The 16684-nt window shown below is 43.3% G+C and overlaps 3 protein-coding genes across 4 annotated transcripts; 1 reads left to right on the plus strand and 2 right to left on the minus strand.

Moving 5' to 3' along the window:
• Nucleotides 1-5289: 5289 nt before the first annotated feature.
• mzt1 (mitotic spindle organizing protein 1) lies at nucleotides 5290-6989 on the minus strand. Its single transcript, XM_049735508.2, has 3 exons — nucleotides 6690-6989; nucleotides 6448-6593; nucleotides 5290-5948 (listed from the first exon to the last, which is right to left on the minus strand). The coding sequence occupies exons 1-3, from the start codon at nucleotides 6739-6741 to the stop codon at nucleotides 5925-5927; spliced, it is 222 nt and encodes a 73-aa protein (XP_049591465.1). The 5' UTR covers nucleotides 6742-6989; the 3' UTR covers nucleotides 5290-5924.
• A 2-nt stretch (nucleotides 6990-6991) lies between these two features.
• On the plus strand, nucleotides 6992-11091 carry bora (bora aurora kinase A activator). 2 transcript variants are annotated; one of them, XM_049735505.1, is made up of 12 exons: nucleotides 6992-7140; nucleotides 7591-7734; nucleotides 7815-7921; nucleotides 8024-8069; nucleotides 8171-8249; nucleotides 8346-8387; nucleotides 8460-8516; nucleotides 8587-8840; nucleotides 8979-9132; nucleotides 9347-9837; nucleotides 9992-10132; nucleotides 10394-11091. In XM_049735505.1, the coding sequence occupies exons 2-12, from the start codon at nucleotides 7591-7593 to the stop codon at nucleotides 10412-10414; spliced, it is 1536 nt and encodes a 511-aa protein (XP_049591462.1). In that variant the 5' UTR covers nucleotides 6992-7140; the 3' UTR covers nucleotides 10415-11091. The 2 variants fall into 2 exon arrangements, with proteins under 2 accessions (XP_049591462.1, XP_049591460.1); XM_049735503.1 differs by having other exon boundaries at nucleotides 10481-11091.
• dis3 (DIS3 exosome endoribonuclease and 3'-5' exoribonuclease) lies at nucleotides 10943-16644 on the minus strand. Its single transcript, XM_049735500.1, has 21 exons — nucleotides 16093-16644; nucleotides 15735-15892; nucleotides 15472-15656; nucleotides 15306-15379; nucleotides 15036-15203; nucleotides 14761-14925; nucleotides 14575-14688; nucleotides 14334-14471; nucleotides 14101-14247; nucleotides 13904-14020; nucleotides 13731-13832; nucleotides 13591-13655; nucleotides 13432-13516; nucleotides 13237-13364; nucleotides 13077-13163; nucleotides 12841-12997; nucleotides 12376-12590; nucleotides 12045-12213; nucleotides 11799-11957; nucleotides 11617-11739; nucleotides 10943-11344 (listed from the first exon to the last, which is right to left on the minus strand). Exons 1-21 carry the CDS (start codon nucleotides 16309-16311, stop codon nucleotides 11276-11278), a joined length of 2844 nt encoding a protein of 947 aa, XP_049591457.1. The 5' UTR covers nucleotides 16312-16644; the 3' UTR covers nucleotides 10943-11275.
• Between the last annotated feature and the right edge of the window lie 40 nt (nucleotides 16645-16684).

The raw sequence follows: 16684 nt of genomic DNA on the forward strand, positions 1-16684 counted from the left end.
TTCACAAAATTACTTGGCTCTCTAAATACCACCAGCACGACTGATACAGTAGCGTAATAGGACTAGGTGTTCATTAAAAAAAAAAGGGTTCGTTCCTAAAAATGTAAAGAAAAAAATACCATACATATGTACCTCATGTAACTTATATGAAACATATACCGTATATTTATTTATTTTATGAACATTTCAGCCTTCATTGAAGACGGACAAAATGTTGCTGACTTACATATTTTCTCCATCAAAAACTTGATGCTGTTTATTCATCCAAACTCCACATGGCTCTTTTGGCCAGTGTGCAGGAACACGAGTGGCTGCGAATGTGTAGGTGGCGAGATCAGCCCATCAAGTGTAAATACCACTCAATCTGTTCTCATTAGAGGGCTAAAACCATACGAATGGCTTTGCCTCTATTAAAAAAAGCCCCTGGGCCTTGGATAAGAGAGAGTGTGTGTGTGCGCGTGTGTGTGTGTTATTATATGAGCGCGAAGGAGAGGGGGGGGCAGAATGATGCTTTGGCATTTGTGTCTGCAGAGGGGATGTGAAATGCCACCACCATCAACGCTGCTTAATTCTCTGATACACACTTTTAATCTGAACAGACAATCCGTCCCGGCAGCCACTGTTATGATTCAAATCAACTTGGAGTGAAGGCTGTGTGTGTGTGTATGTGTGTGTGTGCGTGTGTGTGTGTGTGTGTGTGCATGTGTGAGCACTCTCTTTTGAATGAGGGACGATGTCATTGTGTTTTGATATGTGATTAGATGTCTCAGTGTGTGTGTGTGTGTGTTTGACCAAGATATCACACACATCCATTGCACACTGCCCTATGATAATGTGGATTGATTATGGATATGATAATGAGAGGCCGGCACAGCGTCGCGACCTTCACAAGGTCTAATTGAAACAAGCGTCGGTCCTCCGAAGCACTTATCAAGTCACACGGCACATCATTAATCACCAAGAATACAAGCTGTCACCCAAACACACACACACACACACATGCGCGCACACACACACGCACACATTCTCTCCATTTTTCTGTTTTGCTATACCAACACACACATTCTTTGCCTTGTCCACCGTCTCTGTCTCTTTTACACGCAATCGCACACACACACACGCACACAATGCGAGCTGTCACTACAATGTGCCTGCTCTTGTCTTCTCTAAAGTGGACTGGACAGCTCGTCCACCCCCTGTCTTTATTTTCTGCCAGAAAACTTGATGAAAACGCCGTCTCCAGTGAGATTTAAAAAATATAATAATATACATACAGTTCAGTCCACTTGTATTTGGACAATGACAGAGTTGGGTTTTTTTTTTTTGCTTTTGCCTTTATATGCCAACACAATGGATGTGTCCATGTTGGATGTGTCCATGTTCATGCAAAGCATTGCTGCCTTCACAAGTTTCCCTTCTGGATCCATCTATCATCCATCCATTCGACCAATCATGGCTCACCTTTTTTCTGAGTTTGGTCATTTGACATTCGCTAAATTCTGATTGGCTGTGACCTGAGACCTGAGCAACATCTTCAGCCAAAAGCAAGTGACAAAATGGCCGCCCCCTGAGGGTTAAAAACAGGTTAATTTTTGCTGCTTAATTCAAATTCCACAAACCCAAATGTTAATCAGAACGCCACGTTGGGGTGCATATAAGTTAACGTCAAGAACATTTTAGGGTTGACCTCCCCTTTAATTTCAAGCCAAATGTTACTCTACTTCCAACTCCACGATGCTGGTGTGTGAAGGCTAAAGTGTAAAAACTTTGTCATTGTCCACTAACCGCGTTTGCGAGAACATTCAACAATCCAACAAACACGGGCAGCTGTTCACTTTGAGCCCGAACCAAAATTGAATTAGGCCGTGTTGTTTTACTAGCCGCTTTTATTAGAAGACAATTTTACAGCCAAATGTGATTCCGCCGGCTGATTACGGCAGCATATGGTGCCTACCTGTTAAACACAAAGCGTTCAATGCCATCTCAACGCCTCAGTGAGCCCCCCTCGAATAAACTAACAAGCCCAATATCATACTTGTCATTATGTAGTCCAACACTCCAAATTGCAATCTGATAAAATAGCTGCTTTCATTATCATTGCGGAGGATAACACGAAGGGGGGGGGGGGGGGGGGGGCAGCCCAGGATGCTAATTGTTATTCAATTAAGTGATTGTGTTAATGAAAGCAATTAATAGTTTCAAACAATCAGGCAAATATATGATTACTATGCGTCTGAGCAGAAGATGGCTAATTACAACTGTAAATCAATCAATCCGACATTAATCAGCTTGGAAAAGATCCAAAAACAACAAAGTCACCAAAAGACTTTGGAAGTTGTTTTATTTTTTTTCCAGCAGATTTTGATTGCCACGCCATTATCCCGTCTAATGGCTGCTAACGATCCTTAAAAGAGTTTATGATCCAATTTCCTCGCCGTGAATTTAATTGGGAGCTAAATAGTTTAATATTAAACGTGTGGAAGTGTGTCCCGTATTTAATCAAGGGTGGTATATCGGGGCAAGCCGGAACAAGGTCACACAACTCCTTCGAGGGCAAACACGAGGCGCTCAGATTAGGCATTGATACGCAAATGTGAAAAAAAATCAATTATCCAAGTCCCCCCTTTCTGCATGTTGCATGTCTGGCTAGGCGTGCACAAACATCTTTATGAATAAAAAAATACTGTTCAACTGAACTGTATTGAACATAACAATAACAAAGTTTTTACCTAAATAAAAGTTTATACAAGCAATTCTTAAATAATAAATATGACCGTATTGAAAGACTACTGAAAAAGTTAACTACAACTGAACTGTAGTTGGGCGATGATTCTTTTGTGTACCACTAGAGGGAGTCTGTGTACTGTTAGCGTTGAAAATCACTGCTGCAAACTATACGTGATAATATGATTGATTGTGGTGACTAGCAAGCTAACGTAGCTTTAGTAATTCTCATTAGCAAAGCTTCGGGTCCGGCAAACAAGAATAAAATTTAGTCCAGTGGTTGGTTATTTTCATTCTGAGCGAAAACTTGAACTGTGAAAAAATGTGTACCATTCAGCGGTGTTGCTGGATTTAAAAACAAATGACAAAACAGTGAGTAGCTTTGTGACTTTGATTTTTGAATCCCAATTGAAAACTGAAAAGAGGAATGATTCACAAAGCCATTAGAGTGAAGACATAAAGAAGATAAGCGTACACATGCAAATGCAAAAGTGCATCAAACATGTAGAAAGTCTCCCTTTTTAATTAATCATGTAATGAGCACCAAAAGTGGACTTCAACTTCATCAAAACAACATCATACAAAGGCTACATTATGATTCTTGTTATTATATTAGAAATCGGTCAGCTTGCCACTTTCATTTCTCACTCGGAAGTTGATCACAAACAACAGTAGTTGTTTTTCCACCTCGACGCACTGTCCATAATTTGGCTTTTTGCATACAAGGAGCCACTAATCAGTCTCATTATTTCTTGCAGCATCCTTTTCCCACACCAGGAGCATCGCGGCACGGCGAGGGTCCTGCGCTTTTAAATGAGAATGCCCTCGTTTATTTAGAAAAAATTAATAACGGCAGGTAATTATCAGACATACAAACATAAACACCTTTAGAAGTTTTGGTTGTGAGGGCTGGCTTGAAGTTGCCAAAGTCATGTGACCTGACCACTGCCCTACTTGAGCACCCCCCCCCACACACACACACACACACACTTTAGATGTTTATGCATATATGGCCGCTAATCTACCCAGTCAGGACTGTGGGATTTGGGAATATTTTTGTTTTACGCCAGATCAAAGTGTCTGGAGGGGATCAGGAGGAACACATCAAACACGGAAGACTCCCACGCCCACACTCGCCAATCAAGCAACTGTTTTGCTTTGTGGAAAAAAAAAAGAAAGAAAAGGATTCACACTGTGGGCCGTTCTCTATCTGCACCCCCCTACTCGGTGTTGAGAACTTTGGCTGGTCACATCTGTACGCTTCACTCAAACCAAGGGGTGGTTGATTCTTTTTGTTTTGCTGTGTGCAAAAAATAGAGCGCCTTTTATCGAACAGTAGAAGTAGCCCTGCCCCATATGAGTCAAACATGATTCGCCTTTTGTGGAACACGAAGAAGAGTGTGTTAGCAGATAAAAAAAAAAGGTGCAGCACGGCAGGTTCGAACTGCCGGCCTGTCAGTTGGAGCAAAAAATGCTTACGTCGACACCCGTGCGCTCACACGCTGACTTCCTCTGAGGGGTGTTATTATCAGATGGCTTAAGGGTGGGAAGAGTAGGAGTGGGGGAACCCTCATTTGTAGACATCTTAAAGCAGCAGTAGCAAATAAAGTTGGGACCCCCCCACCACACCCCCCAAGCACAATGAGGCCGTGATACAAGCCCTCGCAGATGAGCGCTTGTATCAAGCCTCCTCCATATTGGCCTGTGGAGGAAACTTGTGTGCTTTCAGCATTTTTTTTTCCTGGAAGATGAATCGAGCTGTTTTGCAGACAGTGGAGAAAAGATAACAATGCACTGAGCGCTTTGCGTACGTGATGTAAGGGCCATCACTTTCGCCATAGATCTGGAGGTTTTGCCAATATACACCCTTAAAAAGATTGGGTTTAAAAGAACCCAATTTGGGTTACAAATTGGACTGACCTGGATTGTTTTGTTCAAAATATTTTTTTTTTTTGTACAAAACAACCCTAAGTTTTTAACATGGTAGCTTTACCTATTAACAAATATATATAAAAAATTCAATGTGAAAGTGTTTTTTTCTTGTCTACTTGTGCATTATCAGCATTGGTATCAGGAATTTGCAGCCCCAGAAGAGATGCTGGGTGTGAATTTGAACATTAAGTGGGAAAATGCTCAAATTCAGCCAGATGAGCAGTATATGTGTAACTGATAGCTAATGATATGGCTATGGTATTGATTCTGCTACTTGTACACCAGTGGGTGGATACCTCACGTCAGCCTCAGACAGCAACTGTCACAAAGTCATTAAAATGATATATATATATATATATATATATATATATAAACACACACACATATATATATATATATACACATACACACACTTCATCCATATGTTTTAGTGTGACCCTCTCTCAGCACTCAATAAAAATTCCAATGGACCCTCGTCGGTAAAAGGCTTTACAAGAGGCTATATTCAGCCGCAATTAGAAATTCCCAGTTGCATGACTAGCCTGCATTTCTGAGCAGGTACACTAGAAAAAGAATGTCCAATTTGTATTTGATTGCTTTTTGCAGGGTCGGCGAAATGGAGCCAGACATGTATCAAATTGCTAGTTTATTTTTGCCCAATCATCACAACAGTAGCGGGTACCACAATGTTTTACGGGATGGATTCGGCATCAGGCGCTTTGCACTGAACTTTAAAATATCTTTACCTGTTTTTTGGTAACACAAAAAGAAGGCATCTAGTTATTGATGTTACAGAATGAAAACTAAAACTCTGCAATCTTAATCTTGCGCAATACTGAAAATATGATTTGTAAACAAACAGACGTCTGAATGATCAATCTCTTGCACATACTGAACCTCAAAAGATTGGAAGAAGGGTGTCACAGCACCGCTTAGTGGTCATTGACTGTGTTGCATTTTAATTTAGACATTTATACACAATGTGAACGTCCGCGAAATATGGCTATACATGAAAAAAAAAGACACTTTTGTAACATTCAAAAGTAAACATCACAAAAAAAAAGTTTTTTTCATAGATGGAAAATGTTCGTTTGCAATTCATAACTAGTTGATAGTGCTATTTTTAAGGGGTTCACCTTGATTGACATCTGCAACCAAGGGCAGGATGGGACAGGAGGGACGAGAGAGGATAAAATGGCTGGAGTTTCAATGGTAGACGGACAAGAAACGAATGCATTCCAGTTAGGACACCAAAGTGAGTTCCATCTTTAGTTTGTGCAGTTTTCAGGAGCCTGTAACACAAAATAGAGAATGTTAGATCACCACTGTGACACATTGTTCAGTTTACCTAATTTAATCTAACTAATTAAGACCTCAATTAGATACAGGGCCACACAGGTGACACACTCGTTAGCACATTCGCCTCACAGTTAGGAGGGTGCGGATTCGATTTCACCTCCGGCCCTCCCTGTGTGGAGTTTGCATGTTCTCCCCGTGCCTGCATTGGTTTTCCACAGAGCCTCCAGTTTCCTTCCACTGTCCCCCCCAAAAATGCTTGATAGACCGATTAAGCATCCCAAATTGACCATAGGTGTGAGTGTAGATGGTTGTTCATCTCTGTGTGCCCTGCGATTGGCTGGCAAACGGTTCAGGGTGTCCCCCGCCTACTGCTCGATGACTGCTGGGACTCAGCACGCCCGCAATCCCCGTGAGGACAAATGGTACAGATAATTTAAGTACATGGGTGTTACAAAACACATGAGCGCTCATGTCATCAACAAGCCTGTGCACCTTGAGGGTCTCTGAGGCTTTCCTCAGCTCCTTGATGACCGAAGACAAAGCTTCTGGATTGATGCCCTGCTCACACAATCTCACGCAGATGGAGAGTGACTCCATATCCAGGCCAGTGTTGAGCAGCCTGGAGATCTCAAGTAAAACTGGTGGAAAAAAAGATACGAGGAAAACCGACATGATAAATCCAGCAAAACAAGCAATCGGAAAACACAAAGATGTTGGAGATATGTCACTATTACCGTCCATAGTCTCCCGGACAGCATTCAGGTTTGCACTGGATGCACTTGCCATGGTCCTGAATGAACAGTTAGCCCAACTTGCTAGCAGGAAGCTACCGAAGTACGAAACAGACTCCAAAAGAAAATATCAACAATTCAAACAAACGAGTATAAATGATTTGAACATTTTTCGATCATTTTACGAAGATTATAAAACAAAACTTTCTCTTTAAAATAGATGACAAAACTATAAACTCGCTACCGATATTTAGCCTGCTGGAGTTAGCGTTGAGAAGGGGGAACCGGATATGACGACAGAAAACACTGATTGGTTGTTTCGGACTTCCTGGAACGTTTCTATTCGCCGGCAGGTTACGAGAACAAAATTGAAATTGCGGCCAAAAACGCTTCACGAATTCGATAGACCCTTCCTTAGTTCTGTGGTGGTTCTGGTAGCTGATCATTTGATGATGTAAGTATCACTTGTACTCGATCTGTCATATCGTTTTAGCTATAAAATAAAATCACGTTAAACAAAAAGTAATTTCCCGAACGGAAAAAGAAAACTAAGGAAAGGTGTAAACCAGATGTCGTCTTCGAGGACACTTTCCACCTCAACTTTATTGATTAAAATCGAATTTTTATATCACAAATATATCACGGCATGCCATCAAAAGGCGTCTAATATTAATATAGTGATGATGTGTAATGGTAATTGAAGCGCATTGCATTTGATTGTCCATGGTGTCATTTACGATCGATGGAAAAAGATACATTATTTGTTGTGAATTCAGTGACTCTTTTTTTTTTTTTTTTGTACCAAAGAAGAGACATGTCGTTCTTTCATGGCACACTTACATACTCTGATTCAAAAGTATACTTTCTTGCTTCGTTTTGGTTGTCTCTATTGTTGCTATCAAAGATGTCGGACCACCCGGAGCCCCAGATCACCCCAGAAACACCAGGGAGACCCTCAGTAAGAAATCCATTTGATAGTCCCAATGACTACCACGACCTCCACAAGCCCCTCGTTCCCAGTCCATCTGTTTTCAAGTTATCACAAGCTGTAAGTCACATTTATTCACTGTGCCGACGTTTAATATTAAATGCTGTTGTAGATCGGTTTGTCACCCCACTTTTGCTCAGGCTCCCTCTGGGTTCAATTGGTCAATCGAGGATATGGCCAGTCTTCTTCCAGTGCACATAGATCAAGAGGAGATCCAGCGGCAGTCATTTTACCTCAGTCAGACAAGGTAGCTAAATCAAATAAAAAGCTGAAACCCAAATGTATGACATTTCTTCGGGTAGAGTAATGAGTTGGCCTAAAAATATACTTTTCTTCTTGGAATCTCAAGGATGGACTCCGACATTGAAGAAAAGCGTCAGAAAGCTATTGAGCAGGTATGTTGTGGTGCAACAAAAGACTTTTGAAACATTTCATCAATGTTGTCAAAATAGAGTCGAAATTGTCAATAGATGTAATATTTTGTACTCTGATGCAGTTTTTTACCAAGGAAACAATTGTGCCTTCGCCATGGTCTACATCAGACTCCCGAAGAACCCCTCACATGTCAAAGACCTGTATGCTTCTTCCCCGTATTGCTTACTTAGCATTATCTCCATTAAAAAAAAAAAAAAAAAAAAGTTTTATTATAGCAAATTGTTTTGCATCCTCAGGGTCTCTCTCTCCGATGATAGAGGAGCAAGAAAAAAAATCAGGTCAGTACTTTTTAGGATAGGAACTTGTCTTTTCTTTTCACCATTAATTAACTTTTGAAGTTTGTGTCGCAGTGGCCTGTCAGACGAGCCTCTCGTTACCGGTGGCCTTTGATTTGGAGAGACTTCTAGGTAAGCCGACAACAGATTAAGTCTGGGTGGTGGGTGATTCCGCTGTCACGTCACGGTGCTCATCTCCCAGGAGACTATTACCGCAACGAGGAAGCTGCGAGCGACGGCTCTCCGGAGAGCCTCAGCCAATCATCTTTGAGACGCAAACTTTTCCTGGATGGCCAAACCAGCTACAGTGGCTCCGACAGCTCCAATCCACCGAGCCCGGAGAGAAGTCATTCTCGGCAAGAGAGGCCCTTGATCCATGGGGAAGATTTTGTGGGACAAGCTGCCATGTTTTCCTCCCCTTTATCGTGCGGTGTGGCCGCTCCAACGCCGTCCACAGTGAGTCCTCCATTGGTCAATTTTTTTTGTTTTGTTTTTGGTATGTTACAAGCCAGCTTCAAATACAATTAATTGTATGGTTCTAATTGTAATGTGCCATTGACCTAAAAAAAAAAAAAATCAATGTCTGTTCTGCAGGGCCAGTTCTCATCAAGTCCCATCCAAACTAGCTGCTTGAGGGACTGCAGCAGCTTCAGCCCGCTCTTCCCCGATCGTTCATCGCCCGCCGACATGGCGTCTCCTTCCGTTTCACCCATCAATGCTCATGCCCTGCGCACACCCACAGGCCCAGGTTTGATACCCGACTTCACCCGACCACCTATCCTCACGAGAACTATTTATTAATTTTCTTATAGCACAAAACATTTTCACTAAAAGGAAAGTGACAACATGACTGGAAATATTTTGCAATTCTATCCGAACAGTAAAATAAAAACATCTAATTTGGCTCTTTCACACAAAATGTCACCCACCACACTTTTTTGTGTGTGTGTGATTCTCCTCAGCTGAGTGGAAGCGACCAAGCAGTTTGACTCCCCACGGCCTCCCCTTGGACGCGAACGTCCCCTCACTCACCATGAGTCCAGACGTGGAGGGCTGCTCTCCCATCCGCAGCTGCTCTCACCAGCGTCACCCTCGGGCCAATCACAGGCCCCGATTCCGTACCTGCACCACCCCGCCTCCCATCGCCGCGATCCTCAACCCCAAGCTTCCAGACGTCCAGGAGGCGGAGGACCTGCCATGCGAACTCTCGATGGATTCTGATGGAGTTTCCCCTCTGGCTCGAGTGAGCTTGGGCTTTATGGACACGGTGAAGATGGAGAACGAGCAAGATTCAAGGATAGAGGGGAAACTAGAAGATGAGGAGGGAGACGAGGACCTCTCCAGACGCCTGACCAGCTCTCGAATGGGCAATGTGTCGGCCACGGAAAGCTCTCAGATGTGTTTCTCTCTTTTGACAGAACGCAGCAGCATACGCTTTGATTCCAGTATGCAGGTTTGTATTTTGATTTTTTTTTTTATTAACCACCCTCCCTCTTTTTTTTTTCTTCTAACAAGCAGAGTGGAGTACTGTGTGGGTTCCCTACACAAGTATGAAATTTGATTTTAATACATTTTCCAACCTGGGTGTCACCTGTGACCTTGTGTAGGTGGACAGCGGGTATCAAACGACCTCAACAGCAACGGGCAGTCTGATTGACGGCCTCGGCTCGGACTATCAGGGCAAAGAGTCCTTCGCCGCTTACCTCAACGAAGACACCTCGCATCTCACCAAAACTTCAAATGTCAAGGTAGCAGTACCACTGGGACTGCTCTCACACACGCTACTGCTCTCACACACTACTCTCATAGACCAACAAATTGGTATACACTGGTTTTAAGCCATCTTTTGGGCCGGGGGTTGTATTCTGCGCCTTATGCGAATATGTGCCTGTGAGTATTAAATAATGGACTTTCTTATGAATGGTCGGCTTTTCTGTAATTTATTCCCTGCAGTCATTTTGTAACTAATTTAAATTCTTTACACACTTGTTGACTTTGTCTTTTTCTAGGTGTGGTATCCTCATCACTGAACTGTTTCACACATCAAAAGGGACAACCCACTTCTTGCAGCTTTTTTTTTTTTTTAATCTGTACAGTCATTCTCCACATTTTTATTGGAGACATCAAAAGAGGCGCTGGCATATCAATGGATAAGAAGAAGGAGGCTGCAATTTTATTACGTGCTGATACAATCAGGAAGACTGGATGTTTTTGAGGAAACTTTTTAGTCAAATACAGGTGAATTTTTTTTCTTAAGTATGCCACTAATGATAAACTGACTTGCTTGGTCGTAATTGATTATTTGTGATGCTGCATGTTTTTGCTTCCTAAATTCCTGAACAAACATTTATGGCTGAACAACACTTGTCACTTTACTGGATATGGCAATCCCATGTCTGTCAGTGGTTTGCAATTAATTCTGTGACGCAGTGTGAATGACTGACTGAAAAGGTTTACAATGAATGCCATCATGCTGTTTCCTGGGCATTATAATAAATCCTTAAGTACCAAGTCTTCAGCTCATCATACATTTAAATAAATATACCACACACATGCTCTTTCTTAGATAAGGTTTTTAATTTTGATTAACCTTATGAGTTATTCAGCGTCCTCAGGTCACCTGAAAGGTGCTACATACATCTTGTGAAGTCATAAAATGTTTACTGTATTTGTTAAAATAACTTACAATAAAGCCATAGAGAATGAAGCAGACTGCCTCAGGAAAATTCATTATTTCCATTCTTTATACTAAAAAAAAGACAATTTAGAGACCACTTAAGGCTGTACAAAATCCATTTCTTAAAAAATCCACTTATTAACAAAAGAAAAAATACCTTGTTTGTCTCGCAGATTTATTAAATTGTCCAAAGAATCTGCAGTTTGATACTGGTTCAACGGTCCAATTTGGGCTTCTTGTTTGGCGTTCCAACATCCGTGGCTGAAACACTCACACCCGGAATCTGAAGATGAAATGGAGCGGAAGATAATTTAAATAAAAAATAAAAAAAGAGACCACAGCAAAATGATCATTTTTTTCAGATTTTCCTATGTTATATTCTATTCTATAAATCACTTTATTTATTTTTTTTCAGAAAATGAAATTTTTCCAGAACCATGTTCTAAAAAGAATAGATTATTTTAGGATTATGATAAACAACTTAAGTCATTTTAACCTAATCTAAAAATGACTGGACCTATCTTCTTGTTTTCAAATGGATTGGTCAGTTCTTACCACAGGCTCAATCAAGGCCATGCGTATCTTCTGGTGCTGAATATTGGAGTCATCCAGGCTGATGGTGACCTTCACCCGGTCAAATATACGGAAGGTGTGCTGCTCCACGGTCAGAGACGGAAACTGAATACAAAATGCAGTTAAGCAGCAGAAGCTCGTAACACGCATTGCGTTTTTATTACCTCCTCATCAAATACGAGGTTGAGGCCACACTTGTCCTTCCCGTCGAAGAAGACCGTCCCCTCCAGCCCAAACTTTGGGATAAGGACGATGATGGCGTTCTTCCTCACGAATAGGACAAATCCTTCCTCGCTCAGGATTCCTCGGGTCTTAAAGAACAGCTGGAAAGAGAACACAACTGAACGTTATAATCACTACTTTACGAGACTTTATTTTCATAATCGACATATTTAAGGTAGTCTGTTTACCTGCGTGTGGAAGGCCACAGACGCCCTCTGAGCATACTGGGACATTTTGTGTCTGTAGTTGAGGTTGTTGCACAGCGCCGATAGTTTGTGTTTGTCCGTCAGATCTGGGTAGGTGCTATCTGCTCCGATTGCCACGGCTAGAAGGCGGTGCACGATGATGTCAGCGTACCTGCGCAGGTAATGTTGGCATTGAGTCAGGAACAGGTTCAAGTGAACCTTTTTTTTTTTTTTTAATTAGACTTGATAGGAAAATATTTTTTGGTCTCGTTTTCAATTCAGGTTGGCGAGTCAATCACAAATGTCTGCCCATGCAATTCAGAGCGAGACGTACCTTCTAATGGGCGACGTGAAGTGCGTGTAAATAGGCGTGGCCAGACCATAGTGGTGGAAGTCGCTGTCCATGCCCGAGCAGAAATAGATGGCCTGCATCATGCAGCGAGTGGCCAGGATGCGCAGCAACGTGTTGAAGTACCCAAAGCCGTCCACTTTGGCCGCTTCCAGCGAGTCGGCCAGCGTCTTCGCCGAATCCGTACGGAGCAGCACATTCTAAATCATGTGGTGAAAAACATGGGAATGTTAATGCAAGTTGAGTACACCCTGGCAACCTGAACACAATTTGTTCTAGGAGGCTGTTCATCCATTCTTTTCATATCCTGCAATAATACTACCCCTAAAAAAAATAATGAAAATCAAATTCATACATAAAAAATGTATCCATCATATTACTTAAATTGATGTGATACATCTCTAAAAGTCAACATGCTCCTGTTCAATTGCCAGGTTTTGTTTGACCCACCTGGGACTTTGCTGCTTTCATGAGAATGTCATAGTTGGAGGGCGGAGGTGCCGGATGTTTCCTCAGCAAGGCGCACTCAGCAAATTCGTCGTAGATCTTTTGGGCGACTGAAATGTTGGCCAGCAACATGAACTCCTCCACCATGTAGTTGGTCTCCCTGCCAATTGGTAATCAAGGTCATTTCTATGTGGACCTAAAAGAGAATTTGTCAGAATGCCGGTTTTGGAAGTATTTACTTGAGCTCTTTGGTCTGAAGCTCGACGGGGTCGTGGGTTTCGCTGTCCATGTGAAAGCGGACCTCCACGTTGGACAGCGTCAGTGCCCTGAAGGAGAACATGTACTCTTTTGTCATTAACTACAAATGACACGTCATCCCACTTTGCAAGCCCACCTCACCCTTTCTCGATTCTGCGCTTCTTGAGGATCTTGGCGAGCTTGTTGAGGCCTCGCAGACTTTTGGTGATATTGTCATTTTTGCCCGTATCGTCTATTCTCATCTGGGCCTCCGCGTAGGTCAAAGATGCCTGAATTGAGCCACAAGACAGAGTTACACAACGCCGTGCTTGTGTCCGTGATCACTTCATGGCAGACCTTGGAGTTGATGACACTTTTCGTGAAGCGTGTTTTCAGAATTTCAGCCTCTTGATTCATCTCCCAGATAGACGAGAAAGCCAACCTTGCAACAAGCAAAAACGGATTTGAGTCAGTTGGTCCAACATATTTGGAGAGACAGCGAATAAGTGTCCTTACCTATCCACGTTGGAACGTAGCGAACACAGATTGGAGCTCAGCAGCTCCGGAACCATGTCGATCCTCTGTGGGACACGACACACGCGTGTAAATTGTCCAGCTAAAACTTCATGATGCTTCAGTGTGTGGGTTCTGCTCACCTTCCCACAGAGGTAAACCGTCGTGCCTCGGTTGGCGGCCTCTTTGTCCAGAGCGTTACAGGGTCTGATGAAATGACTGACGTCGGCGATGTGGACTCCCACCTATGGCCGACACACTCGATGGAGCGTACACGTGCATCGCATGGATGGGAGCCTGTGGACGGGACACTTACCTCAAAGTTGCCGTTGCCCAGCTCTATATAGTGCAGCGCGTCGTCAATGTCCGTGCATCCGGGAGGATCCACACTGCACACGTTCAGATTCCTCAGGTCCTCCCTGCCCACCATGTCCTGGAAGCACAAAAGTATTGAGACACACCTTTTTGATTTGATTTGAATTCCCAGACATATTCTCCAGAGATGTCATTTACCTCCGGTTTGATGCTCCATGGCATTTTGGGAAGAAAACTGAGCACAGCCTGAGAGAAAGCCTGATGGGGAATGTCGTGTTCCAATAGCAGGACTGCCTCTTCTGTGTCTTTTTCCCCCGCTATGCCCAAAGTGCGGACAAAATGGCCCTGATGAAAAGGAAATGTCGATCTTAATTTACCGACACAGTACATCCGTGACCCCGAGGAAGTAAATGGAGACAGCCGCAACTCACGTTGGGATATCTGGAGTCTTTGGGCCAGCCGTCGATGGCCACCATAATTCTCTGGCCTGCTAATGTGGACGCTTGGCGGGTTTCGATGCGGATGCGTGGAATGCAGCGGTCGGCCGGCGTGAAAAGGTGCCGTGTCGACTAAAGGGAAAAACAAGACACCATGAGTGTGGATGATTGGCCACCAAAAGAACCTGACGAGTGCCTCATTTGACAGCTGTCCCCAGCCGTTACTGAACGTTACCTCTTTGATTTGGGAGACATTGAGCATGCCGCAGAAGGGCCTCCAGTTCCTCTTGATGATCCCCACGATCTTGCCGGTGGGCTTTCTACCAACATCCCCTTTGGGACTTTTCAACTGCTCACAAACAGGGAGACCATCATCAAGCAGCAGCGGTTCAAAAACAGACTGCCATTAACAGCAACTCACAGCATCCTCCTCTTCCTCTTCTTCGTTGGTGTCATCTTTGGCCAAGCCCACGTCTTGCAGCATGATGGAAGACGGCGCCACCCACTGACTGCGCGGCAACAGCTGCACAGCCACCACATCTAGGTGCACAGCTCTGTTGAGGTTCTGAAGGCCCTGGATGAGAACCTGGCCAGATGTATGCAAAAAAAAACAGAGTTCAACACAAAGCGATATAGGGTGATAATTTTACTGTGTGCTGAATATGCGTCTTGACTTAAGAGTTCAATTTGACGTACCTCTGTGCCGTCTTCCTCGTTGTTTTGGATAAAAACTTTGGCCTCAAGGTAGTTATCCCTGCTGGCCTTGAAGGTTCCCTGGTGGAAGGCGCCACTTTTGATGCCAGCTTGGATCCTGGACAGCGGGAAATGCTCGGGGAATAACACCCTACTGCCGGTGATGTCGCTCTGGAGGTGCAATGTCACGATAGCAACAATTCAAGCGTCTAGCCCCCAAAACTCAGCCCAAAGAAAAACCCTGCCATATCGAGGAAGAACTTATCTGCTTACCTTTTCATCATTTGACAACGCCAAGCGATCCACAAGCTCGGGGTTTGCTATCAGGCCTTTGACGTACTCCTCAACTAGTGTGGGAACAAATGATGCTTAGTAAGCAATTATTACTACAGTTTATCATTTTCCAATCGGTTCAATAAAAAAATAAAAAAAAGCTTACATTTGTACACCAAAAGACCGCTCTCTTGTGCCTTTTGCTTATTAGCGACATCATTGGTTAGGAGCACCACCTTGGGCTCATCTGGCTTTGCCAAGTGCTCGGTGTACCACTTGGCCGCCACACGAATAGCTCGATCGTTCCGGTCGTTGGCGCTCTCTCCCGGTTCGCGTTCGATAAATGTCTCTCTGCAGGAATCAAAGTAAAATAACAATCCTGTCCAATATGAGAAGCTAAAAGAGAGTAGTGGAGATGCGCTTTGTTACCTGTGGTGCTCATTGGTAAATGTGTAGAAGTGTCTTTCCTCTTCATGGATGAGATCCTTGAGGCGTTTGTAGATTGGCGCGCTGCGGTGGCGTACTTCTTGGAGAACGGTTTGAAGAATCACCACGTTGCAAATCACGGGGTCCTCCAAAATATCAATCTGTGTGATACCACAACAGTGTGCATTAGTTGGAAGAAACAACAAAAAAAATTGTGCATCATGCGCGCAACAATCCATGTCATTTCAGAACCAGAGAGAAAAAGTGTGGAAATGTTTACATATTCCGCTTCCCACATTTACTTGACAAGCTGGATTGACAGCCTGGTACATCAGTTATTTGTGTGTTTTTGTTGTCTTACCTGATGTAACACCACATTGGTGTCGGGGATGAGGTAATGCGAAAACGTGCACAAGTTGCTCTCGATGCACGCTTCTCTCTGCAGAACCGTGGAATCCTGACGGCATTGATCGCACGCCTCACTTCCACACCAAATGTCGTCTCGCAAATAATGCTCGCGGACTATTTTCATCACCCGACCGGCCCGCGTTTTCTTAACGAAGGTTTTAGACTTCAACATGATGACTAGTACGCCGATATTTAAAAAAAAAATAAATAAAACCTAAGCGTTTTCGGCTACTATTTGATTGAAAGTACGGAAAACTGAGCCTCCCATGTGAGGCTATGCGTACTCCTTTACTGCGGCCGGACGAAAACAACCCACAGCAGACAGACGTTCCCAGCAAACCGTATTTGCGTTTACTTTGATCTGATTAATGGAATGGTCGTATGCATATCATATATATGCAAGGCAAACCAAGTAGGAATAATACACGAAAAATATTATACGTTCTATGTAAATAAGGTACTTTGAAGTTTGTTTTTTTCGGCCATTCCAACAAAGCCAAGCAATATCAAACAGGCAGTTTCTAACACTAAGCGCCTCTATAGTT

This window comes from Syngnathus scovelli, chromosome 12 (assembly GCF_024217435.2).
Source record: "Syngnathus scovelli strain Florida chromosome 12, RoL_Ssco_1.2, whole genome shotgun sequence".
NCBI lineage: Eukaryota > Metazoa > Chordata > Actinopteri > Syngnathiformes > Syngnathidae > Syngnathus > Syngnathus scovelli.